Here is a 23,849-nt window from a genome sequence, read left to right as displayed (position 1 = left end):
AGAACTTGCTGAAGGACAACCTAAAAAAGTGTAATATTGACATTGACATTTGGGAGACACCTGCACAGGATCAATTAAAATGGAGTGAAGTCCTACGTGATGGTCCCCTGCATTTTGAACTTGCTCGCCGACAAGCTGAAGAGGACAAGAGGTGCAGGAGGAAGGAGAAACTGGCTTTCAGTCATGGTCAACAGCCTCCTACTGAACCTGAAAACATCTGCCTTCATTGTAATAGAACTTGTGGTTCAAGGATTGGCTGTATTAGCCACCTGAGGACTCGGTAACAAATGATCGCTCATCATCATCATCACTACCTTTTTGCAGGTCAGCTGCCAGTTCCTCCTTAGGGGGGAATGAAATACTTCTACAATTTATTTATTAAAAAATAGCAACAGAAACCTCAAAATACATAACAGGAGGGCAGATTACTGGTGGTCTATCACAACACGTATTGCTAGAGAATAGCAATTAAAAGTAAGCAATTTTCTCTAATCCAAATACATTTCTGGTACATTCCCCACTCTCCAGGGATGTCTCTAAAATAAAAATATAACATCAAAAATTCTCAACAAATTAAAATAGTTCCTCTATTGCAGACTAATAGGGAAAAGGGACCAACTGAAGTAAAAGCAGGCTAAGGCTCTACTGTTAACCTAAATTACAACCCCAGCTACAAGGAAAAGAGCTGGAGAACTCCTGTCTTAAGAAGAGATACGAGGGACTGCCTGAACCGCAACTCCAGTTCCAGGCAAACGGCTGTGTGGGACTCCTGTCTTAAGGACAAAGCAAGACAAAAACGGGCTTTATGAAGTACAACCCAGCTGCTACCAAAGAGGCTGGGAATAGCCTTAAGGAAGCTCCTCAATAACTGGCTGGGGAAAAGCCACATGAGGAGACAGAACTCCAGAGCGGGAATAGGGGAATCTGCAGTCCCTGTGAAAGACAAGGACAAAATAGGGAAAAGGTAGGAGCAGCCTGAAGAAACAGCAAGGGATTAGAAGGAGCAGTTCTTAGCTGCCTAACACAGGGTCCCTGGGCTGGAACCCAGAGGAGAGGACAGGCCTGGGTTCCCCTGTCTCTCCTCCAGCAAGAGGGGAGGTGCAGGCCGTGGGACTGAAAGAGGCAAAAGTCAGATGAGGTCCACATGGGCGTCAAAGGCCAAGCATAAAGACCACTGGATTCTGGATTTTTTCCTCATTGGACTTTTCTGTTGCCCTCAGAAGGGTATTGAACTGAGAGGAGACAAGGGCAGGCTATGGAAGCTGCAGACTGCTACAGCACCAGTATGATGGACAATATTGGGTGCTAGAGCAGAAGAACCCCTGCAATGCTGTGTCCTGGCACAAGGGGGTGCTCTGTGAGTTTGCTCCATAGCATCTTACACCCTGTTGTAATGGTTAGTGCAATCCTATTCAAAGAGGAATATGATCTAAGAATTGATCAGTCTCAGTTCCTAGTGTCTTCTAGTGCGGGACTAAGGACTAAGTACAAGTTCTGTACTTATTCAAAGTGAGTACGGGTCTTTTCCACAAGTAGTTCCACTGAAGAAAATGGGATTATTTATTGAGTACTTCTGCTGAGTAGTACTGTACAACAGTGGCAGAATCAGGTCTTAAAGGAAAACTAGTGACCTCGCTATCCAATTCAAAAACTTGGGAAAGTGACATCCTGCAGGACAGAGTCATTACATGTATCTTCCCTTGTGAAAATATATTTGACCTCTTAAGAATCACTAGCTTCCTCTGTGCCATAATAGCACTCCTCCTTGTCTTCTTCCTCACAGGTGTCCCTTCAGTCCCAAACAGCCATGCAGGCTGTAGTGCCAGTGGAAAAGTTGGCACTGGTAGCACAGGCAGTCTCCAGGAGCTGTTGAGTACACCATCACAAGGAGTGCCAGTGGTAAGTGTGCTAAGACTAGCATTGGATGTGTGACAAAGGTTCTGATGGAACAGGGCACAAGCCTTAGCACTGAACACAGACGAAGCTCTGTCTGGTCCTTCTCTACCTTATCATCAAGACAGTGCTTTGAGGTATCGATATCAGTGCAGAGGTCCATGTTATCATCAGAGTAATTTGTCTGGAAGTAGACATCAAGACATGTGATATCCCCTACTGTTACTTTTTAAGATCCACTGTCTCATATACCTGTATAGCACTATTTCAAGCAGGGTCACCAGAAGTCTTGGTTGAGTGCCAGCAAATACACAAAGCTGGTCCCCTCTTGATATGGGCTGAAAAGCATAGTTTAAAGCAATGTCTCACTTCACAAGGAGGAACTGGGGTGAAGCACCAACAGGATGGTGCATTGAGTCACTCAAGGCAGTGCACTGTGGAAGAATCTGTTGTATAAACCAGTCCATCCTTGCCACAGAATTGTGCAGTAAAATCTAAGCTTTCATTAAAAAGTTAAGTTTCTAGACCTTTAGATTGCCTTAACTTTTCCCATGTGAATAGAATTTAAACAGGTATAGTGTTTTTTTCTTAAGTCTTCAAACAGCCAGCCTGAAAAATGGCTCTGAGAGGTATGAACTGCCACATACAAGTCAGTGCTATGCTACTCAGACATTGATGACCACTTAAGTGTCAAAACTGTAACAACTTTGCTGCTTAGCATTTAGCACAGACATTTAGCTAATGTACTTATCCATTTTTGTTGACACAGCCGTGAACAATGGAGAGAATAGTGGGGCATGTGGTTACTGTAATGAGAAACTCTGACTTCAAGTCCCTACCATTTCAATAGGGCCCGGAAGGCTTTTAAATGCTCTCTAGAACTTCTGACATCAGGTGACATACAATCACACACTCCAGTTAATCATGGCTCTGCTGAGACTGCTGATGTAATTGTGTCTGTCCATGAAGAATTTAATACAATTATAATATGGGCATTTTCTGAAACCACTGGAGTGTCTTCCTTTCTCCATCCTATAAGTGAGGTCAGCAAGACAAAGAGAATAAGGCAACAAGTGTGTTGATGTTCAGATCTAAAGATTTGAACTGTGGGATGGAAGCAGATGAACACTTGGCATGTTGAAAGAACTGCCTTTCCTCCCATGTACCTAAAAAGAAACAAGCTTTGTGCTGAGGAGATTCATGACTCAATGCTTAAGGTATTGAGTATTCATAGAATCACAGAATCATAGAATATCAGGGTTGGAAGGGACCTCAGGAGGTCATCTAGTCCAACCCCCTGCTCAAAGCAGGACCGATCCCCGACTAAATCATCCCAGCCAGGGCTTTGTCAAGCCTGACCTTAAAAACTTCTAAGGAAGGAGATTCCACCACCTCCCTAGGTAACGCATTCCAGAGTTTCACCACCCTTCTAGTGAAAAAGTTTTTCCTAATATCCAACCTAAATCTCCCCCACTGCAACTTGAGACCATTACTCCTTGTTCTGTCATCTGCTACCACTGAGAACAGTCTAGAGCCATCCTCTTTGGAACCCCCTTTCAGGTAGTTGAAAGCAGCTATCAAAAACCCCCCTCATTCTTCTCTTCTGAAGACTAAACATCCCCAGTTCCCTCAGCCTCTCCTCATAAGTCATGTGTTCCAGTCCCTTAATCATTTTTGTTGCCCTCCGCTGGACTCTTTCCAATTTTTCCACATCCTTCTTGTAGTGTGGGGCCCAAAACTGGACACAGTACTCCAGATGAGGCCTCACCAATGTCGAATAGAGGGGAACGATCACGTCCCTCGATCTGCTGGCAATGCCCCTACTTATACATCCCAAAATGCCATTGGCCTTCTTGGCAACAAGGGCACACTGTTGACTCATATCCAACTTCTCGTCCACTGTAACCCCTAGGTCCTTTTCTGCAGAACTGCTGCCAAGCCATTCGGTACCTAGTCTGTAGCGGTGCATTGGATTCTTCTGTCCTAAGTGCAGGACTCTGCACTTGTCCTTGTTGAACCTCATCAGATTCTTTTGGCCCAATCCTCCAATTTGTCTAGGTCCCTCTGTATCCTATCCCTACCCTCCAGCATATCTACCACTCCTCCCAGTTTAGTGTCATCTGCAAACTTGCTGAGGGTGCAATCCACACTATCCTCATCCACATTCAATGTGTTGAGGCCTAATCTCATTGTGTAATCAGCACCATGAAAGCCAGTAAGTCAATGCCCTGTTGAAACACCAGACAATCAGGTGAAACAAAATCAGGCCAATGCACTAATGGCACAGAAATCACCTATGCTGTAAATGGAGCAGTAACATAGGAACTAAGTTCCAAAAGGGTCAGTAGTGTAATTGGGCACTACTCAAAAAGTAGGAACCATGCATAGAAAATTCTTTTTAGACCAAAACTACTTTTTTAGGCCCTGATTATGCATCCCTTACTCAAATCAATTAATGTTTGTTCAATAGTAGTCCCACTGAATTGAGTAGTCCCACTAAATTGAGTTCATGAGACTACTTACATGAGCAAGTACTATCCAATGTGAGTACTACTGGTTGCAGAGTAAGCCTTTAATATTAGGAGCCTGACCAAGGAAAAACATGCTGAAAAAAATCCTGTACACCATCACTGGAAAGCAGACCCTCACCACTGAAGTGCTGACAAATCCTGGGAAGCTTCTCTATTGAAAGATGGCAGAAAGAAACTCACCTTGGAATTTGGGGTGCAGCCTGTGGAACTTTAAAAAGGTGTGCAAGACACTCCTGTGCACCAACAGCTCAGAAAACTTGAATGATGGGAATTTGTTTGGAATCACAGACCCAAGAGAACAAAAAACAGGACATCCACTGTAATAACCTATATATTTCCCAGTGATACCTTATCTTGTGAAATAAATGGACTGGATTATTTGAAACTTCTATAGTACCTTTTGCTATTGGCTCTAACACACCTGAATTATACATTAGAGTGAAACCTGCACAACAGACTACCCTTAATAGCAACCTTTTGTCTTCTGATACAGATACACTTCTGCTTCACTTTAATAGAAGATCACCTCCTGGAAACAACAGGTCTCTGGCTGTCTGAATGGCTGTTCAGTACAGATTTTGCTGCAATTTTTAACTAGCTGTCAATTTCTACTTATTGAATTAACTTTAATTTTCAATAATGGGATTTTAAAACTTTTTAACAGCTTTATTCTAGTTGTACATAGTTTATTATTTAGCTTTAACAATAGCTGTAAATGTAGCACAGAGATAATCTCTCATGTGCAGTTCTTCCCATTGATAATCAAATTAATTAACAGCTATGAGCGTGAGCTCATTCAGTAGTTCTTTGGACCACTGGACTACCTCCATCTACAATCTGCATATCAGGATCTATACCTTCGTGTCTTGGTATTTATGTTAGAAGATACCTGGTATAGGCCCAATATTGCAAATCATAAAGCATGTGTCTGCAGAATCAGGGTCAAACTGGACTCCTCACTAAAGAAGTATGGCCCAGTGGTTTGGGCACTGGCCAGAGACATGGGACACCTGGGTTCAATGCAGAGCATGCCACAGACTTTCTGTGTAACCTTGAGCAACTCTCTATGCCTCAGTTCCCCATCTGTAAATGGAGAGGAGAGGAGATGCGTGCCACCGGGCTAAACCACCCATTGTAACCATGAAAAGGACACCTTTACAACCAAGGTGGTCATGAGATATGTAGATGTAGACTCTTCACTAAATTCCTTTCTTTACTTATAGAGATTATTTGATTTTCAAAATTTAAAAGACAATATAATCAGAACTTTTAGAAGTTGGCAGTCTTCTTTCTTTCCTGTTCATAAGCATCCATCAGCTGGTCTTAAGTCAATACATGCAAAATCTGCTGTTGGATGAATGAAATGCCCTACTGTATCCCTAACTGATTTGACCTTCTTCAAAAATGTTCAGCAGAAGTACAATTTTATTACTGCTTTTGAGAGATAGAAAGAGTGTAGCACTCATCCTTGAAAACATAACTTTGCTTAAACTTTCCTCCCATACTCAGCAAATAATTTCATAGTTCTGGTGTAACATCGGAGGTCATGGGAGGAAAGGCATTATCTCAGACAGCCAGAACCAGTCGCATGTAGGACTCAGGACCTGAAATTCCGAACTCTACACTGGCTCCCCATTGAATAGAGAGTGGAGCACTGGGGTGATGAGTTCATGACAACCTATATCTCACCTCGCACTTATGGTGATGTGCACCCTTAAGGCAAGTGGAGAGACCAGTACTTGCAGTCAGATATTTACAGGTGATGCAATTGTTGCTGAGCCCTGGACTACACTAGGACTTTAGGTCGAATTTAGCAGCGTTAAATCGATGTAAACCCGTCCACATGATGAAGCCCTTTTTTTCGACTTAAAGGGCTCTTAAAATCGATTTCCTTACTCCACCCCTGACAAGTGGATTAGCGCTTAAATCGGCCTTGCCGGGTCGAATTCGGGGTACTGTGGACACAATTTGACAGTATTGGCCTCCGGGAGCTATCCCAGAGTGGTCTATTATTGTGACCGCTCTGGACAGCACTCTCAACTCAGATGCACTGGCCAGGTAGACAGGAAAAGAACCACGAACTTTTGAATCTCATTTCTGGAGACTGCGGGAACTGTGGGATAGCTACCACAGTGCAACACTCCGGAAGTCGATGCTTGCCTCGGTACTGTGGAAGCACTCCGCCGAGTTAATGCACTTAATGCACTTAGAGCATTTTCTGTGTGGGGACACACACACTCAAATATATAAAAATGATTTCTAAAAAAACGACTTCTATACATTTGACCTAATTTCGTACTGTAGACATACCTATATTCTTTCACAGGGTATGCCAGAGGGGTATAGAGTGAGAAGGCGGCTTCTTGCACCGTATCCCACACCTTCATTAGGAACAGGGAAAATCTGGCCCATGGTATATTAGAGTACCTCAGAACTCTGCTTTGAGACCCATAGTCTTCTGAAATTATATTCTTCCCGCTCAGTTCTTAATTGTCAATATTATAAAAATTTTCATTGGTATATACACATATTTAACTTTTTATAATTTAAATCCATTTCCATTATCAATGATTATTTTAAAGAGCTGTTGCTACATTTGCTATAATATTTTCTGTTTTTCACCTCCCTTGTCCCATTCACCTCCCCTGTCCCCTTCGCAGTATGAAGATGTGATTTTTTTGTTTTAGCTGTTCAGACCCTGGCTCCTTGAGCCTTTGTGGCAAAAATGCAGTCAAAGCTATGGAGCCAGCTGTGCTCTACAGCCAGAGACACTGAAGAGCATCATGAAGAGATGAACTCCCCCTTCAGAAGCTGCTGTCTAGTGATTATGCCCTACCCAATTCCTTCATATACCCAGAGAGCGGAGACCACGACTCTTTTTCTACATGGGATTGTAGATTATATAGTTACGGCACTGAGTACGCTCAGTGGATTCCTGATCTCTCGCCAGGGAGTGTGGAGCTGATTCTTTCTGTCTGATAGCCAACCAGAGGGGCCTTGAAGAGGACACACCTCCATAATACAACCCTCCTATCTGACAGCTCTGAAATGGTGACATTGACCAGAAGAGAATACACGGCCTTCAGGAAATGAAAGGATGTGGTTTTCCCAGTGAATCTCACCCACCTACAAAAAGGTTAACCTTTCTGATTAGTTTATAACTCCTCTTCCCTTGTGGAAGTCAGCTGCATGGAAAATATTGCAGACCTAAGGTCCATGGGTCCAGTGAAGGACTGGGACCCAAGTGATTCTGCACCTCATTCTCTATGACCAGGTGTAGGTCTCTTATTATTATTTCCATTATTGTGGCCTGTCTAGCCTCACTATTAATATGTAGTTGGCTTATATAGCAGTAAAGGAATATGATGCTCTTTACTGGCATTGCTTAAGCCAAGGATTTGGCCAAGAATGATAATGTCATTTATAGCATCATACACTTATATGGATCCCAAAACACTTTACAACTTTCAATAACTGTGTCAGGTATATCACTCATTCACACACACAGACCCTTTTAGGACAAGAAATGAGGTAATCATATTCTTTGGAGTGCCACAGAGGAGTTTGGTAACAAAATATTACTTAAACTGGAATTTGCTAAGAATATCAAGGTAACACTCTGTTTGCAAGCTTTTAACACAGTTCCACATGACATTCTCATAAGCAAACTAGGGAAATGTGATCTAGATGAAATTACTAGAAGATGGATACACAACTGGTTGAAAGACCATACTCAAAGAGTAGTTATCAATTGTTTACTGTTAAACTGGGAATATAAAGTATGTATAATATAAAGCATCTAGTGGGTTCTCTCAGGGGTCAGTACTGGGTTTGGTACTATTCAGTATTTCCATTAATGACTAGAATAATGGAGTGAAAAGTACGCTCATAAACTCTGAAGATGACACCAAGCTGGGAGGGATTGCAAGCACTTTGGAGGACAGATTTAAAATTCAAAATTACCTTGATGAACTCAGACCAATTCTCAAATTTTAACAAGATGAAATTCAATAAAGACAAGTGGAAAATCAAATGCACAACTACAAAATGGGGAATAACTGTCTAGGTAGTAGTGCTGCTGAAAAGGATTTAGGGGTTATAGTGAACCACAAACTGCATCTGAGTTGCTAATGTGATGCTGCTACATGTAATTAGTCTGACTGCCCCACACTTCCTCGGTTATGCAGTTGACATAACAAGTTGACAGCTTGAGGTGATATGGCTGTAGTGTTCTGCCATAGCTCCTTATTTCCAACAGAAGTTATATTCTCTGTTTACAAGTAGAGGATTATAATATCATGTGGGGAATAAGCAGCACCAGCAGATGAGTGGCCAAGAAATAAGGACTAAGGGGCAGATCCTCAGCTAGTGCAAATTGTCATAACTCCTTTAAAATCACTGGAGCTATAACAATTTACACCACTTGAAGATATGCCTCAAGTATCTTAATTTCATATGGAGGTTGTTTGCTTTGAAGACTGAGGGGAAATAAATGTAAAAAAAGGATATATAATGTGCAGAATTGTTTTTAAGTAGGCTGTTTTCCAAAGTCAATAATTATTTACTGATATATACAGCAACTTTAAGTGTTAACATGTTTCAGTAAGTAATGAATCCAGATAACATATAATAACATAACAAAAATGTCCTTTCAACTAAATTAGGCATGTTACAACAATAAAATAAAACTACAAAGTAAAAATAAAATTATATTTTTAAAGGAGATAGAAAAAACCCAGGAACAAATAAGAAATTTTTTGGTACATGTGCCAAGTGAATAAGGCAAACCATTTTAAAAGGGCAAGCAATAGGGTTGGAAGACGTAAAGATGAATCACAGTGCCTGAATTATGAGAGAGGACAAACATGAGACAAGCTCTGCAAATATAAAGATCAATTTTTAAAGAGCCTCAAAAGTTATCAGTTATAGATTTTGAACTTGTTTCAATTTCAGAGGTAAACAATTCACTTGCCCAAACCAAAGGAAATCATAGGAATGACAGAGATGATGAATTATATGAGCAGAAAATATGAAACAGAAAGAAAACCCTTGCAACAATTAAGATAAGAATAATCAGATCTGGTTGAAAAATAGGGAAAATGTTTAATGGAAGTCCCCCTACTCCTTTTTTATTTGAAACCAAGTTTCAATAATTTCTGATCAGCTCTTGATGTTCCTAAGGGCTGGCTATGTTTAACATCAGAGGCAGTGGTATTTTAATAGCACAGGGGTGGGCAAACTACAGCCCGCGGGCCGAATCTGGCCCACCAGCCGTTTTAAGCTGGCCCTCAAGCTCCCGCTGGGGAGTGGGGTCTGCCCCACTCCAGCGCTCAAGCCGGGGAGCAGGGCTGGGGGCTGCTCCACGTGGCTCCTGGAAGCAACTGCATGGCCCTGCTCCAGCGCTTGAGCCGAGGCTCAGGGTTGGGGGCCACTCCACGTGGCTCCCGGAAGCCGCAGCATAGCCCCCCTCTGGCACTCGACCTGTGGAGCAGGGTCAGGGGCTGCGCCACACAGCTCCCGGAAGCAGCGGCATGGCCTCCTCTGGAACTCCAATGGAAGCTGCAGGGGCAGTGCCTGTGGATGGGGCAGCATGCAGAGCCGCCTGGCCATACCTCCGCATAGGAGCCGGAGAAGGGACATGCCGCTGCTTCCAGGAGCTGCTTAAGGTAAGAGACGCCTGGAGCCTGCACCCCTGAACCTCTCCCCATACTCCAGCCCCCTGCCCCAGCCCTGATCCCCCTCCCACTCTCCAACCTCTTTATCCCAGCCCAGAGCACCCTCCTGCACCCCAAACCCCTCATCTCCAGCTGAAGCCTACACCCCTTCCCGCACCCCAACCCCCTGCTCCAGCCCTGATCCCCCTCCTGCCCTCCAAATCCCTCTGACCCAGCCCAGAGCACCCTCCTACACCCCAAAAATTTGCCCACCCCTGCAAAAGTGGGCAAATGAGTGAAGTAATTGTGTGTGTGCATATTCATGTGTGTGCAGTGAAGGGGATAGGTTTTTTGTATACCATGCTGATGGGTATCTTAAAAACTAAATAGATACATATAATATATTTGTAGGCACAAACGTGTACGTAAAGCTCTTTGGGATTCTTCTCGATATAAGGTAATTATGTACAAGCAAAGATTTTAAGCTGTGCAGACAGATTTTTGAAAGATTAAATAAATGAAACTATATGATTAAATAAGAGATCTAACTGGAGAGGTAAATGATAAATAAGAATCAAAAGATTTTCTACTTTTGAAAGAAATATAATGAAAGAAAAATTACCCTCGGAAAAAATGAACACTAGTTATGGAGGTCTCATTACCTATGTCTACAAACAAAACTACAGCTCCTACTCATACTTAACATCAAATTGCAGCTAAATAAGTTTACTGTTCTAAAGATTTTGATTTGTACTCACAAAAGTGCTGGGAAATGGACATAAATCTGAACCCCTTTTAGTATACATTATAGAAGATATTTGAAATCATGGGCCCAGCTCTGAATTCCTTACTCAGGCAAAACTCCCACTGAAGGACAGACTTCCAATTGAATTAAATGGAGTCTCAAATTTAGCTATTTCAAATCCAATGATGCAACAAAATTAAACGGTCAGGCTTACAGTATCTGCAGTTTTTGATACAAATAATAAGAAGATGGTGGCCATTGGCTATTTTATATTTGGTAAATACTGAAATAATAAGGCCTGGGATAAATTCTGACTACAAATAATCTGCCATGATTGATTAGAAAGATAATCTTCAAACTGTACATGCCCTGAATGCCAGAGAGCAGCTCAGGTCTAAGTTGTCTATTTTTCACTGTGTCTAAATTTACAAGTATTCTAAATGATTTTTGGATTTAGAATAGAGAAGTAAATAAAGACTTGATTCATGGTTGCTTCATTTGAATGGTTAGCTCTACAAATTGGACTGATATGGGTCATACAGGTCATGATTATGAAGAAATGGCATAAACTACAAACATAATCATGCATATCAATTATAAATAGAAGAAAAGAATGGGACAGAATTTATTTTAGTTAGTTTAGAAATGCAAAGCGGGTGAATTTAAAATAGGATTCAGTAGGGCACATTTAGTAAAATATTAATAAGTTCCAGAAAACAAAGATGCATTTTTGGAAATTAATCCAGTCATAAGAAGGTGCTGCTGAAGAAAATCAAAGGAGATCAGATCAAACAAACTTAAGTAGACAGTTGGATTTTGCTGACAAGATAGACTACATCCAAAAAGACTGGGGAAAAAAAGAAGAGAAAAATGTTGACTGGGAATTAGTGGCTCAATTTCAGACCTGTCCTGGGTCTTCTATTACAGAACAGGGACACCCTTACTAGAGAACAATACAGCACATTCATCAGGGGTATACTTTAAATTACCATAAGAAAACTGATCAAAAGACTTTATGGACCCAATAAACATTACAAATTCACCTCAAATTAATACAATGACACTAACATATATGTTTCCTTGTTAACTGAGAGATTGCACCAGCATATATCTAGGTCCAGTACAAGTCTGTTTTTTAATCCATTGATGCTCAGAGTTGTGAGTAAGGTGTCTCCATAGAGAACCAAGGGTGAAGGACAGAACAAAGTTGTCTGTGAAGCACCAGCAGCTCTTTAATACTTTACAGTCCTAGGAAACATAAAACTGTTTAAAATTTGATTTTTGAGATGATTGAACTTTATGGCCTCACCCTATTGTTAAAATATACTGGATTTGCCTTTTCTCCTCTGATTTTGTCAATCTATTAAATATATCACCAAGACAGCCTTTTTTCTTTTCAAAAATATTTTCCATCCAAATTTCATGTGAAAAGGCACTTTACATCTCTGTTTCTTCCAAAATTAATTCTTTCTCCTGTTTTTAACTCTCTTCTCTGGTTTTCCAGAGAAGTTAATTGAGAGACTGCATTTAATTCAAAATTCTGCTATATGTAATCACAGTAATGTTATACCCAGCCAACTTGATACTTAAACATGATACTTTAACATTCTTAAATCCTTTGCCCGGATTCTGATGAGGCTTCAGATCAAGTTTAGGATTTTTGTTATTTACATACTGTAGAACAGGGGTTCATTGTACCACGATCCCCTTCTGATGAAAAAAATTACTACAGGACCCCAGCAGGGGGGACCAAAGCCTGACCCCACCCAAGTCCTGCCACCTGGGTGGGGGGGGCCAAAGACAAAGTCCCATTGTCCCGGGGAAGGGAGGGGCAAAGCCGAAGCCCAAGGACTTCAGCCGCAGACAGGGGGCCTGTAATCTCAGCCCCACTGCACAAAGCCGAAGCCCTCAGGCTTCGACCCCAGACAGTGGGGCTCAGGCTTTGGCTTCGGCCCCTGGCCACAGCAAGTCTAAGCCAGCCCTGGCAACCCCATTAAAATGGGGCTGCAACCCACTTTGGGGTCCCGACCCACAGTTTGAAAACCGCTGCTATGGAAGATTTGTTCTTTTAATTTTATCCAAATGTGCAGTCTTGCCACTAAATCGTTCTGGTGGTGGGGAATAGAGGTATTAGGATTAATATCTGTAGGTATTGTGTATCTGTAAGTATCTATATTAATGCCTAATCCTATAGCCCATACTCATAAGTAGTCTGGTGACTTTAGTATCACAAGTAATCTGAGGACTACTCACATGAGTTAGGATTGAAGGATTAGGCACTATCATTATTATTCTTTATTATTATTATTAATTGGTTGGGGCAATGAGAGCTCTAAAAGTTTAGAGGCTGTTGGTGGCCTGGGTGAGTGTGATTGGCCTCAATGACTAGGGAGCCTAGATTCTTGTGCTAAAAGACAAGAAGAGACAGGAAAGGGAGAAATTAAAGAGGAGTGCTGTTGTGCTGTGATCTCTGCTTATTATACAAATCATAACTGACTTATTGTCATATTATCCTCCCTTGACTGTTTGTTGTACCCACCTGTTGTTTCTTGCCATATACCTTGAACGTAAGCTTTTTGGGATAGGGATAATTTATTTTTATACTCATATGTGTTTATTGCTTAGAAGACATTACCATACTACAAATACTACTACTCCAGCTACTACTGCTAATATGGATATAAACTAAAACCAATTCGTTTTGATCCCAATGGTTTCCCCTGTTGTCATCACTCTGGTGAATGGCATGTCAGCAGACAAGAACTGAAGTCATTGGCTGACGCTGATATGCGTTAGCATATTTGGTCATAAAGTTTCCACCATCCATGATGTAAGAAAGAATGAGGTTCCCAATCTTGCATATATTACCAAAACCTGGCTGGACAATACTGCTGGACCTGTATTTGTGCAGTTGGTCTCATTTGGATGTTTTGTACAGTAGGAACTGAAAAGGATTGCTGAGGAGGTGGTGAGTCTGTGCTGTTTGTATCCAATCTACTGCATAGGTCTTTCACCAAAAATGGATTGAATACAATATGTCCATCTTGTGTGTGAGATCCCAAATAAAAGATACTAATCTTGGCATACATATCACACCAGTGTTCCTACCTGAGTCCCTGCTGGTGCAGTGTTAGATTCTCCTGGACTGTTCATGATCAGCCACTTAAACATCTATTCTGATGATTATTCCTCTGAATAAATTCAGGCCTCCATGAGGACCACGGCTGACAACAATCTTGAGCTAGTGTTTAGATAAGGACTGGAGGTGGGTTGACTGGATATGTTACCTATGTCTTTGGACCATTACCTCCTGCAGAAATAGAAGATTGCAGCATACCTTTTTCATTATGGCAAGGAAACGGTTTTGATGGTCTGCTCTTGATGGAACAAGAGCACTCTGAAGGGGAGGGCTGTTCTTCCAACAGACCACTCTATTATTGTTTTCAGTAGGGTTTTTTAAGTTGTTATACTGTGGCTGTGGAGGAGATAAAGAAAAAGATTTTTTCTTCTACTATCCCAACTCCAAAATCTTGTTCCACAGACCTTTTTCGATGACTGATAACTTGGACAATCCAACTGACTCCACTCAGATGATGACTCTAGTTTGGTTTGTGAGGAAACTCCTTTTTATTTTGTGGAGACACTTTGATTCTGACCAAAGTGTCTGCTTCTGTGGAAGCAGGGCAACTGTTTGGGGGACAAATGCTGTCATCTGTTTCAGCCAGTGGTGCTCTGTGAAGTACTGGAGGGCGATCTTTGAGCCCCAACCTCAGTTCTGGATTCATGTCCTTCCTGAACCTGGGGAGGTTCTGAATCCAGTGATAATCCAGACTGTCAGTGCCTCTCTTAAGAGTATGCTGCTGGCTTTCTTAAAGAATAATTGATAAGGTTTTTGTTCAAGATGCAAAAAAATGATGTTGACTTATCTGGTTAACTACAGTCCTGTATCTAATCTTCTCTTCATGGTTAAAATTACCTACATATCTCAGATTTCCTTGATTCTTGTCAACTGGGGTACCAACTAGGTTACGGGACAGAGATTATGTTGATCGCATTGATTGATGACTTCATCCTATCAGTGAATGAAGGCTGAACATGCGGATATCTTTAGATATATCCACTGCTTGCAACACCACTGACCATAGTAAGTTGCTATGGACCATATGTATGCACCATGGGGGAAGGGACAGGGTTGTCCTCAATTTTTTTCTCAAAGTTCCCAGGAATTTAGTGTTTGGCAATTGCCATTTCTCCATGAAAGTACTAACTGCAGGGTTCCTTCTTGTTCAACATTTTTTTTTAGGAGGGTCAGTGAGATAGCATGAGCTGCATTGCTTTCAACAGACAGATGATTCCAATCTATTATTTCTGTTCCTTCTGCCCCAGATAGTACAGTAGAGTACCTTTTCCAGTGTTTGGCTATATTGAGAGTGAGCTGGCTAAAGCTCAATCTAGATATGTTGATTGGTTGGGGAAACCAATCGGAAGATATGGTGAGGATTATATCTGCTTCTCTGATTAAGGTGTCTGTCTCTCACTTCTCACTGGAGTATTTGGTTAGATTCCTAATTACTGTGGGATGATCACATTTCAGCAGGAACCTGACTGTTTTCTTTCATTTGTGTCTGGCCAGGAGGTTGAGATTTATTGATTTATTTTGGGGGGGAGGGGAGAGGAAGATATATATCTTATTACCATGATTCATGCCTTTGTCACTACAGAATTAAATTACTGCAATGTGCTCTTCATGGGGCTACATCTTAAATCCATTCAAATGCTGAACAAAGTGCAGAATGCAGCAGCCCACTTGTTAAGCAAGATATATATCTGTCAGGACATTACACCAGTGCTTGTTATCTTCACTGGGTACCTGTATGTTTCTATCATTATAGAGTTTAAGGAGTTGTTTTTGATCCTGTGGGTTCCTAGCCACTAGCATTACCATAATACCAATAACATAAAATAATAACAACAAAATGCATGTGGCCCGCGACCTGCCTACTTGAGAGCAGCTCTATTTCTGTGCTATACTGTCACTGCAGAGATCAGTGGAGGCTCTTGAACTGCAGTCCCTTTGGTTTTAAAAGAGAGGGAACTGCTGGTAGGGCATTCTTGACTTGGCTTTGGAACTTGTTCCCCACTTGGTCCAGAATAGCTTGAGTCTGTTGACCTTTCTTTTACTGGAGGAGGTGCTACTTAAGGGGCAACATTGGAGGAAGGTGAGATATTCTACATTTTTTTTGCTATAAGATTTAACTGGTTGTCATCAATATATGATGGAAATTATTGCTGCATTTAACTATATAGAAATGTCAAGGGTGTTAAAGTCTGTGTTAGACACCTTTTTATAGTCTTATATATCTAATAAATAAATCTAAAACGAAAGCTCCTTGAGGGAATGACCAGCCATGTTTGATGTCTGTGAAGTCTGCTTTACTCCTATGGAACTCTATAAATGAATGCAAATATAAGATATTCCCTGCTTCTTATAATTAGTTATATGCACAATACTATCTGTTATTTTATTTGCTGCAGAGCACTTTGGAATGCTCTCTCTCACAGATACATACACAAGACAGATAGACATCTCTTTAAAGGAAAACTGTAAACATGTTTCTCAGCCAAACAGTTTTCAAGCTCAAAAAGTGACCTCACTTTTTTCCCGTAAAAATACAGTGAAATGAATTTCAACCTAAAGGACCAAATTCATCCTTAGTGGGCCTTCGTGAGCTTCAATGCATTACACTGGGTGAATCTGGTTATGATGTTTAACTATACAAGGTATTTCTTAGCGTACTGGCGGCATAGGGGCTGGAACTAGCGGTGCTGGGGATGCTGCTGCACCCCCTGGTTTTGAAGTGATTCCCATTACATACAGAGTTTACAGTTTGGTTCAATAGCTCTCAGCACTCCCGCTATACAAATTGTTCCAGCACCCCTGATTGGCGGTAGCAGTCATTTGCTACAAAAGATAATAATTTGTGACACTGCCAGTAATGAATCCTTGTGTAAATGATTGTGAACTATTTTCCATTTAATTTAATATTGATGTAACTAATCAGGAAAATATATATTTAAATAAAAGGTTTAATTTTTAAACACTTAAATTGTTTTGCATAATTCTAAAACCAGTATTAGATCATGCTGGAAACTAGTTTAAAATCTTTTACCCAGGGTTCCCACATTTGGAGGGTGTGTTTATACTAAGTGAAGAGACTCCTATAGATTCACTAATTGCATGAAATTGTTGGTTGGCTCTACAGTTAAGCTGCTTGCAGGATAAACTATCGTTGAATCTAGTAACTGAACCACAACTGAGCTAAACGCTTCATCTACAAGTGTTACAGGAAAAAAAGAAACATATCTGATCTACGACTTGCAAAATAAATGGAATGGTTGCTGTATATTGACAAGAGGCATTCTAGAAGTGTTGGAAACTCAAGGTATTTGAACCAATGCTTTGTTGCCTTTTGGCTAAAAAGGCACCAATGTCATAAATGATGTCATTTTTAATAACATGGCTGCCATCTGCACTGAACTCAGAAGTATTCATTTAATTAAAAACTTGTATTTGAAAATGATTCTTGCCATATGAATTTTCAGAATTTCTGAATTAAGCAAGATGGCCACCACTTTTAAAACACACACAGCATACTGGAGTATACAGGAACTCAGATCAAAGACTCTTACAGATCACTTAAGTTTAGATATTTCACATTAAGATGAAAATGGATACCAGCATTCTGACTTTGCTCTTAGTAACAGTAGTAGCATCTTTACTTACTAGTATAAATTAGTGTACGTAATGCTGTTGGCTAAGTATCAAAAATGGTTTAGTAGCTCCTAACAGTTATTTTAAATCTTGATTAGGTAACCAATTATCTTATGAATGTGTAAGAAAATTCTTTCCTACCTTTAGGTGCCACCTGTAGAAATTGCTTATGGAGTGTGCTAAGTTGAGAAATAGTTAGGGTACCATTTACAGATGTCTCTACAGGTGGAGGCCGTGGTGGAGGGATAGGATCTGGAATTACTTTTACATCATTGCTTATGAAGAAGTCTGTCTCATCTAAAACCAGTTCATATTGGATTCTCGTAGAACATTCAATGTGGTGGCGTGCAATCTCAGTTAATTTGTCAACACTAAAAATTGAAGTGCAGGAAGCAAGTATTACTTTAAAATGTAAGATCGTAACTTAGAGTCAAATTCTGAAATATTTCATCAATGGGAGATTTTCTCTGTTAAGGACCACAAATCCTCTGTGTGGATCATGGGAAGGAGGGTCAACAGGAGGCCCTATGACAAGCTAGTTATTTCTCACTACATCCTGGCAGCAAGCTCTATTTGTGACTCCTATGGGAAGTCCACTTAAAGTGGAATCCCAGCCTTAGAGAAAACCCGATGGAAAGATAGTACAGGTTGAGATTTTCAGAACTCCATAAGGAAAACGAGGTGATGTGTATTTGCCACACCTCACCCTGTCCACTTACTTCAGCCTGTTGCCCTGTCATGTGCCCCTGCATGGACTCCTGGATCTACGGAGCACATTCTGCAGGGAAAGGAGTAATACTGTTGTGGAGGCATAAGTACTTGGATATTATAATGGGAAGGGTCTGACCTGCACACAGAAGATCCCCTCTACATGAGAGTCAGGGAGTCATGATTAGTCCCAAATCTACACACCTCTTGGGCACTGGAGACTAATTTGTGTCACAAAGCAGGCCCTCATGTACTTATGATCTTTAAAATAACTTCCGTCAACTGCTATACACAGTGGGTTTAACAAAAGGTGGAGGATTCTGGAATGGCAGAAGCATAGCAAACAATAGCCCAAAATTCCAAGGTGGCAGGAGCCACAACTTGGTATTGTGGCTTCCTGTGAACAAAATTTCGGGTTCTCTTCTGGTGCTCATAAGTGTAACTGTATTTCCTAAGAAAAAAATAAGACTGAACAATTGTATACAATATTGATGACTACACTTTTTAACTTTCCAAGGTATGCAGCACTATAGGGCATATATCATAAGACAAGATCAAGTCCCAAATCCTGAGAGTAAAATTAGCAAGCAAAATGATTAATTTTTGTACATTTTTACAAATTATTTGCTTATGTCACCTGTCGGAACAATTATTTTTACCAGCTTTACTATAACTTTTCTATTCTACTAAGATACCAGGTCTATTTAAAAATTAGCCATATATTACCTGGACATTTCTGCTAGGAACCTGGCTCCAAGCCACTTTTCCATATATTTGTAAGTTTCTTCTGCTTTCATTACTAGTTCTTCAACAAATGTTAATGCCTTTGTCTTTATCAGCTGCAGTCGAGATTTTGCAGCTTCCTCTGTTGAAACAGTCATTTCAGAATAATAATTTATTTATACAATCTGAAACCTATTTTCAAACTTACTTAGGCATCTAAAATTAAGCACCAAAACCTGCACTCAGGCATCAAAATGCCTATTTAGATTTCTGTGTTCATATATTACTTTATATTTTTTTAATTCACTCAGACTCCAGAATTTGTTTTAGAAAATATACCTACTGTTGATACCAGAATGTGCATATCATAAGGATATAGAAATCTTAACCAAACTGATGTAGAAGGAAGAGGTGATAAAAAGACATTAATTCAGACAGTACCCTCTGACAAAAGTGTTAGATTTAGAAGCTCAATGATGAAAAAGCAGATAGTCCACTGAATATGATTTCAAAACATTTCCCTTAGAACTTGAATATAAAATGTATATATTCTAAAGAGGAAGTGTTCCTTTTATTTAAAAATTATACCATTAATATTTAGGTAATTTAAAAAATGAAATCTTTTCAGGGAGAGACCATTCCTTTCTCAGATTTTTCAAAAGGGGAAAAAGAAAATCTCAAATGACACAAATTTTATGGGAACCATAGCCAATGTTTGTTCTTACAATTCCCTCTGTGAAAATGGGTGGCATACTGTGAGGAAAAAACGGTTACCTACCGTTTTGTAACTGTTGTTCTTCAAGATATGTTGCTCGTGTCCATTCTATTCTAGGTGTCCGCACGCTCACGTGCACAGTCATCAGAGATTTTTGCCTTAGTGGTATCTGTAGTGGTATCCCTATGCCCTCTCAGTTCCTTCTTGCCAGCAACTCCAACAGAGGGGCAGGAGGACGGGTAATGGAATGAAAGTGAGCAACACATCTCAAAGAACAACAGTTACAAAAACGTAGGTAACTGTTTTTTCTTCTTTGAGTACATGCTCATATCGATTCCATTCTAGGTGACTCACAAGCAGTATCCTTGGAGGTGGGCTCAGAGCTCACAGTCTAGAGGCTTGCAGCACTGCTCTACTGAAGCCTGCTGGGTTAAGTGCGTAATGGGACATGAACATGTGGACGGACAATCAGGTGGCTACCCTACAGATGTCCTGGATAGGCACTTAGGCTAGGAAAGCTGACAAAGAGGCTTGCGCCCTGGTTGTATGGGCAGTTACAATCATCAGAGGAGGCACCTTTGCCTGATCGTAGCAGCAGCAAATGATGCAAGAAGAAATTATTTGACGGGACACTGGATGACCTTTCATCCTGTTGGCCACCAAGATGAACAATTGCATTGATTTGTGGAATGGTTTGGTCCGTTCAATGCAAAAGGCTAGCACCCTCCTGATGTCTAGGGAATGCAACCTACGCTTCTCCTCCTCCAACTTATGTGGCTTTGGAAAAAAGACAGGTAAGTAAATGTCCTGGCCCGTATGAAACTGTGAGACCACCTGAGGCAGGAAAGCTGGATGTGGCCGCAGCTGGACCTTAACTGTTAACCTTAACTAAAAGACTGTTTAGGACAGTTCCGAGGTAAGCGCCCTAATTTCAGAGACTTGGCGGGCAGATGTCCTTCCAGGAAAGGAGGAGAGAGCAGGAAGCCAGAGGCTCGAAGGGTGGTGCCATAAGCCCCGAGAGCACAAGATTCAGGTCCCACTGAATAACAGGGTCCTTGACGTGCAGGTAGAAGTGCTCGAAGCCCTTGAGGAACCTGGCAGTCATGTCCTGGGCGAAAAACGTCCTACCCTCGAGTGGCAGATGGAAGGCTGTTGGGGAGGTAGACTGACACCAGCCATGCCTGCAGGGGCTGAGGCAGAGCCATGCGTGCCAGACCACGTCAGTGCTGGCCACCATGTGGCCTAACAATCGCAGGCATGTGTGAGCGGTGGTGAGAAGGTGGGCTGGCATCCATGAGATCAGATCCGCTATGGCTTGGAACTGAGCCTCGAGGAGGAAGGCTCTGGCCTGATTAGAGTCTAGGACCATTCCAATTAACTCTGCGTTGCACTGGAATTAAGGTTGACTTTCTCATTTATTAACAGTCCCAGGTCGTGACAGGTGGCGCAAACCAGGTCGAGATGATGCTGCACCTGATCCCAGGATTGGCCCTTTATCGTCGATGTATGGATAAATTTGCAACCCCTCAGCGCCCCAGGTAAGTGGCCACTGGTGCTATGCACTTTGTAAACACTCTCAGGGCTGACGAGAGACCGAAGAGCAGCGCCATGAATTGAAAATGGCAGTGGCCTAACACAAAATGGAGGAAACGCCTGTGCCCCGGGAAGATGGAAATATGCATCCTTTAAATCAAGGGTGGCGTACCAGTATCCTGGATCCAGGGAGGGAATAATGGAAGCTAGAGAGACCATGCGAAACTGCAACTTCTTGAGAGACTTACTGAGGCAGCGCAGGTCCAGAATGGATCTGAGGCCCCCTTTTGCTTTGGGGATTAGGAAATAGCGGGAGTAGAACCTTTTCCCTTTCAAGTCTGGAGGGACCTTCTGTATTGCCCCTGGGTGTAGGAGGTTCTTGACCTCTTGAATGAGTAGTTGCTTGTGAGAAGGGTCCTTGAAGAGGGATGGAGAAGTGGGGTGGGAGGGAGGGTCAACCACGAACTTCAGGGTGTAGTCCGAAGATATCATGTCGAGCACCCAGTGGTCCGAGGTCAACCGTGACTAGGCCAACCAGAACTACGGCTGGATTAACCTTTTGTGGGCCTGGCACCAAACATATTTATGGGCCCCCATGTATTCATCATGGGCCCCTTCAGAGTGTGGGCCTGGTGTGGCGGCACCACTGTATACTCAGTACTGAATCTCAGAGACATTTTTCATTTTGATCACACACCTCTGCTTAACTCTATGTATTGCCATACACAGCTTCCTCAACCCCCAGTTTTTCTCATTAAGCTGTACCAATGTGGGTTTCCCAGTGTCCATAGTGAGCAGAACTTTCATAATGATCAGGGAAACTCCACTCAGATTTATCTCCTTCCTCATTAAGACATTCTATAGTCATGTCTCCAGCACCACCCTATTTCACCAACCACTGTATGTGCTCCTGGCCTCAGCTCAATAAAGTTCCATAGCCAGAAGATACCTGATCAATTCTGACAAATCCCTCCCCCAGGACCCATCCTGCCATTTGAGCAAGCCACTTGTAAACATCATTTCTCCAACCCTGGCTCAGTGAGCACTTAGCCCCTGGGAACCTGCAGTCACCAGCCTTCTTTTCCCCTCTGCTCCCATCTACATGCTATTCCACTACCTGGTCACCACCACCTCTCCTCATGCTTATTTCCCTTCTTCCTTGGACATGCTCCCCAAACAGCTGGTCCTATTCTCCCCCTGCAAACCTGACCTGCTTCCACTTTCCCTGCTCCCCTTGACATTCCTTTCCTACTGGTGACCTCTGTTCCTTGAGGTTAACTCGTTTCTTTATCTGCTCCTAGTTTAATGGCCCTCAATAGTCACAGAGTTACCTGTAGCTCCTCTGGCTACAGCCATAGGGCCAACTGCCAGAGGCCAGCCTTAGACAGGTGCACCTTCTAGCTGGCAATTCCAACACTGAGCATGCTTGAACCTTGCAACGGCAGCATTGGGACTCTCAATCCTCAGTGCTGGCCTTATGTAGCTGTAGACTCTGCAGTTAGGTGCTTCCCTACTCCAGGCCATGGCTTTAAGTACCTGAGATGCCTGTCACCTGCAGCAGGAGCCCCCAGTTCCTATGTACCCAACAGCTAACACATAGTAGTGAAGAAGGTGCAGCCTGGGTGATTTCTGAGGCTGGGATGCCAGGAGATTCCCCATCCCTGAGCAGCAGCTCTGCAATAAGCTCACGCCACCCCTCTCTGCTGTGGGACCGGGACCCTATGAAGACAGTGGAGTTACCCCATGTATAACCAGTTCTACCCAAAGCCTTTTGAAGTCAGTGGGAGTCTTTTCATTGTCTTTAATGGGCTGTGTAAAAAAGCAAAGGAACTAATTCTAGACTCTAGGAGTACAGTGCATTCTAAAACTATGCTGCACTGGTTTACTATTGTAAACAGGAGGGACTCACATTACCTAGTGAATAATGAACACCTCCTGCAGCGCTTAACTTTTTCTGAGAGGCCTCCCACGCAATTACTAAATGTAAACCTGCTTAGCTTACAAATTTGAAAATATCAGGTGGTATGGTTACAAAAGCAAGGCACTTCTGAATTCAGTAGGAATTTTGGATGTGCACAGAATGCAGGACTGGTTCCTGCATGGTTACAGAACTGCAGTAAAGTGGAACAATTTTCAGTTTGTGTGATTAGAGGATATCTGGAACCATATTGTAAGACTGTCCCACATAATGAGGAAAAGTTTTCTGTTCTTTTGTTTCTGTGGGGAATTTGCCAATGCAATATTACTGTCATCTTCTTTTTAAACAAACAAAACTAAAAAAAACAGTAATGGTTGTTGAACATAGCAATTCCGGTTTTAGTTAGCATTGGGAAGATGCCAGCATTTGTTGCTCAATTTTATCCTACTTTTTTCTAGAGAAAATTACAATGGATCAATATTTGATTTGGGAGAAATGATGTACATTGGCCAAACCGGACAATCTCTACGCAAAAGAATAAATGGACACAAATCAGACATCAAGAATTATAACATTCAAAAACCAGTTGGAGAACACTTCGACCTCCCTGGACACTCAATTTCAGATCTAAAAGTTGCAATTCTTCAAAAAAAAACT

General features: G+C 41.8%; 1 protein-coding gene across 1 annotated transcript in view; it reads right to left on the bottom strand.

Moving 5' to 3' along the window:
- LOC125636734 (sperm flagellar protein 2) overlaps positions 1-23,849 on the bottom strand; it is a 75,245-nt gene that overhangs the window by 19,529 nt on the left and 31,867 nt on the right. Inside the window, exons 16-17 of the mRNA XM_075128429.1 lie at positions 19,030-19,168; positions 17,737-17,966 (exon numbers count right to left, since the gene is read on the bottom strand). Coding sequence (XP_074984530.1) covers positions 17,737-17,966; positions 19,030-19,168 — 369 coding nt within the window. The remainder of the gene's footprint in view (positions 1-17,736; positions 17,967-19,029; positions 19,169-23,849) is intronic.

Source organism: Caretta caretta, chromosome 5 (assembly GCF_965140235.1).
Source record: "Caretta caretta isolate rCarCar2 chromosome 5, rCarCar1.hap1, whole genome shotgun sequence".
Lineage (NCBI taxonomy): Eukaryota > Metazoa > Chordata > Testudines > Cheloniidae > Caretta > Caretta caretta.
Note: the sequence above shows the minus strand (reverse complement) of the source record. Positions and strands in the feature narration are given on the sequence as shown.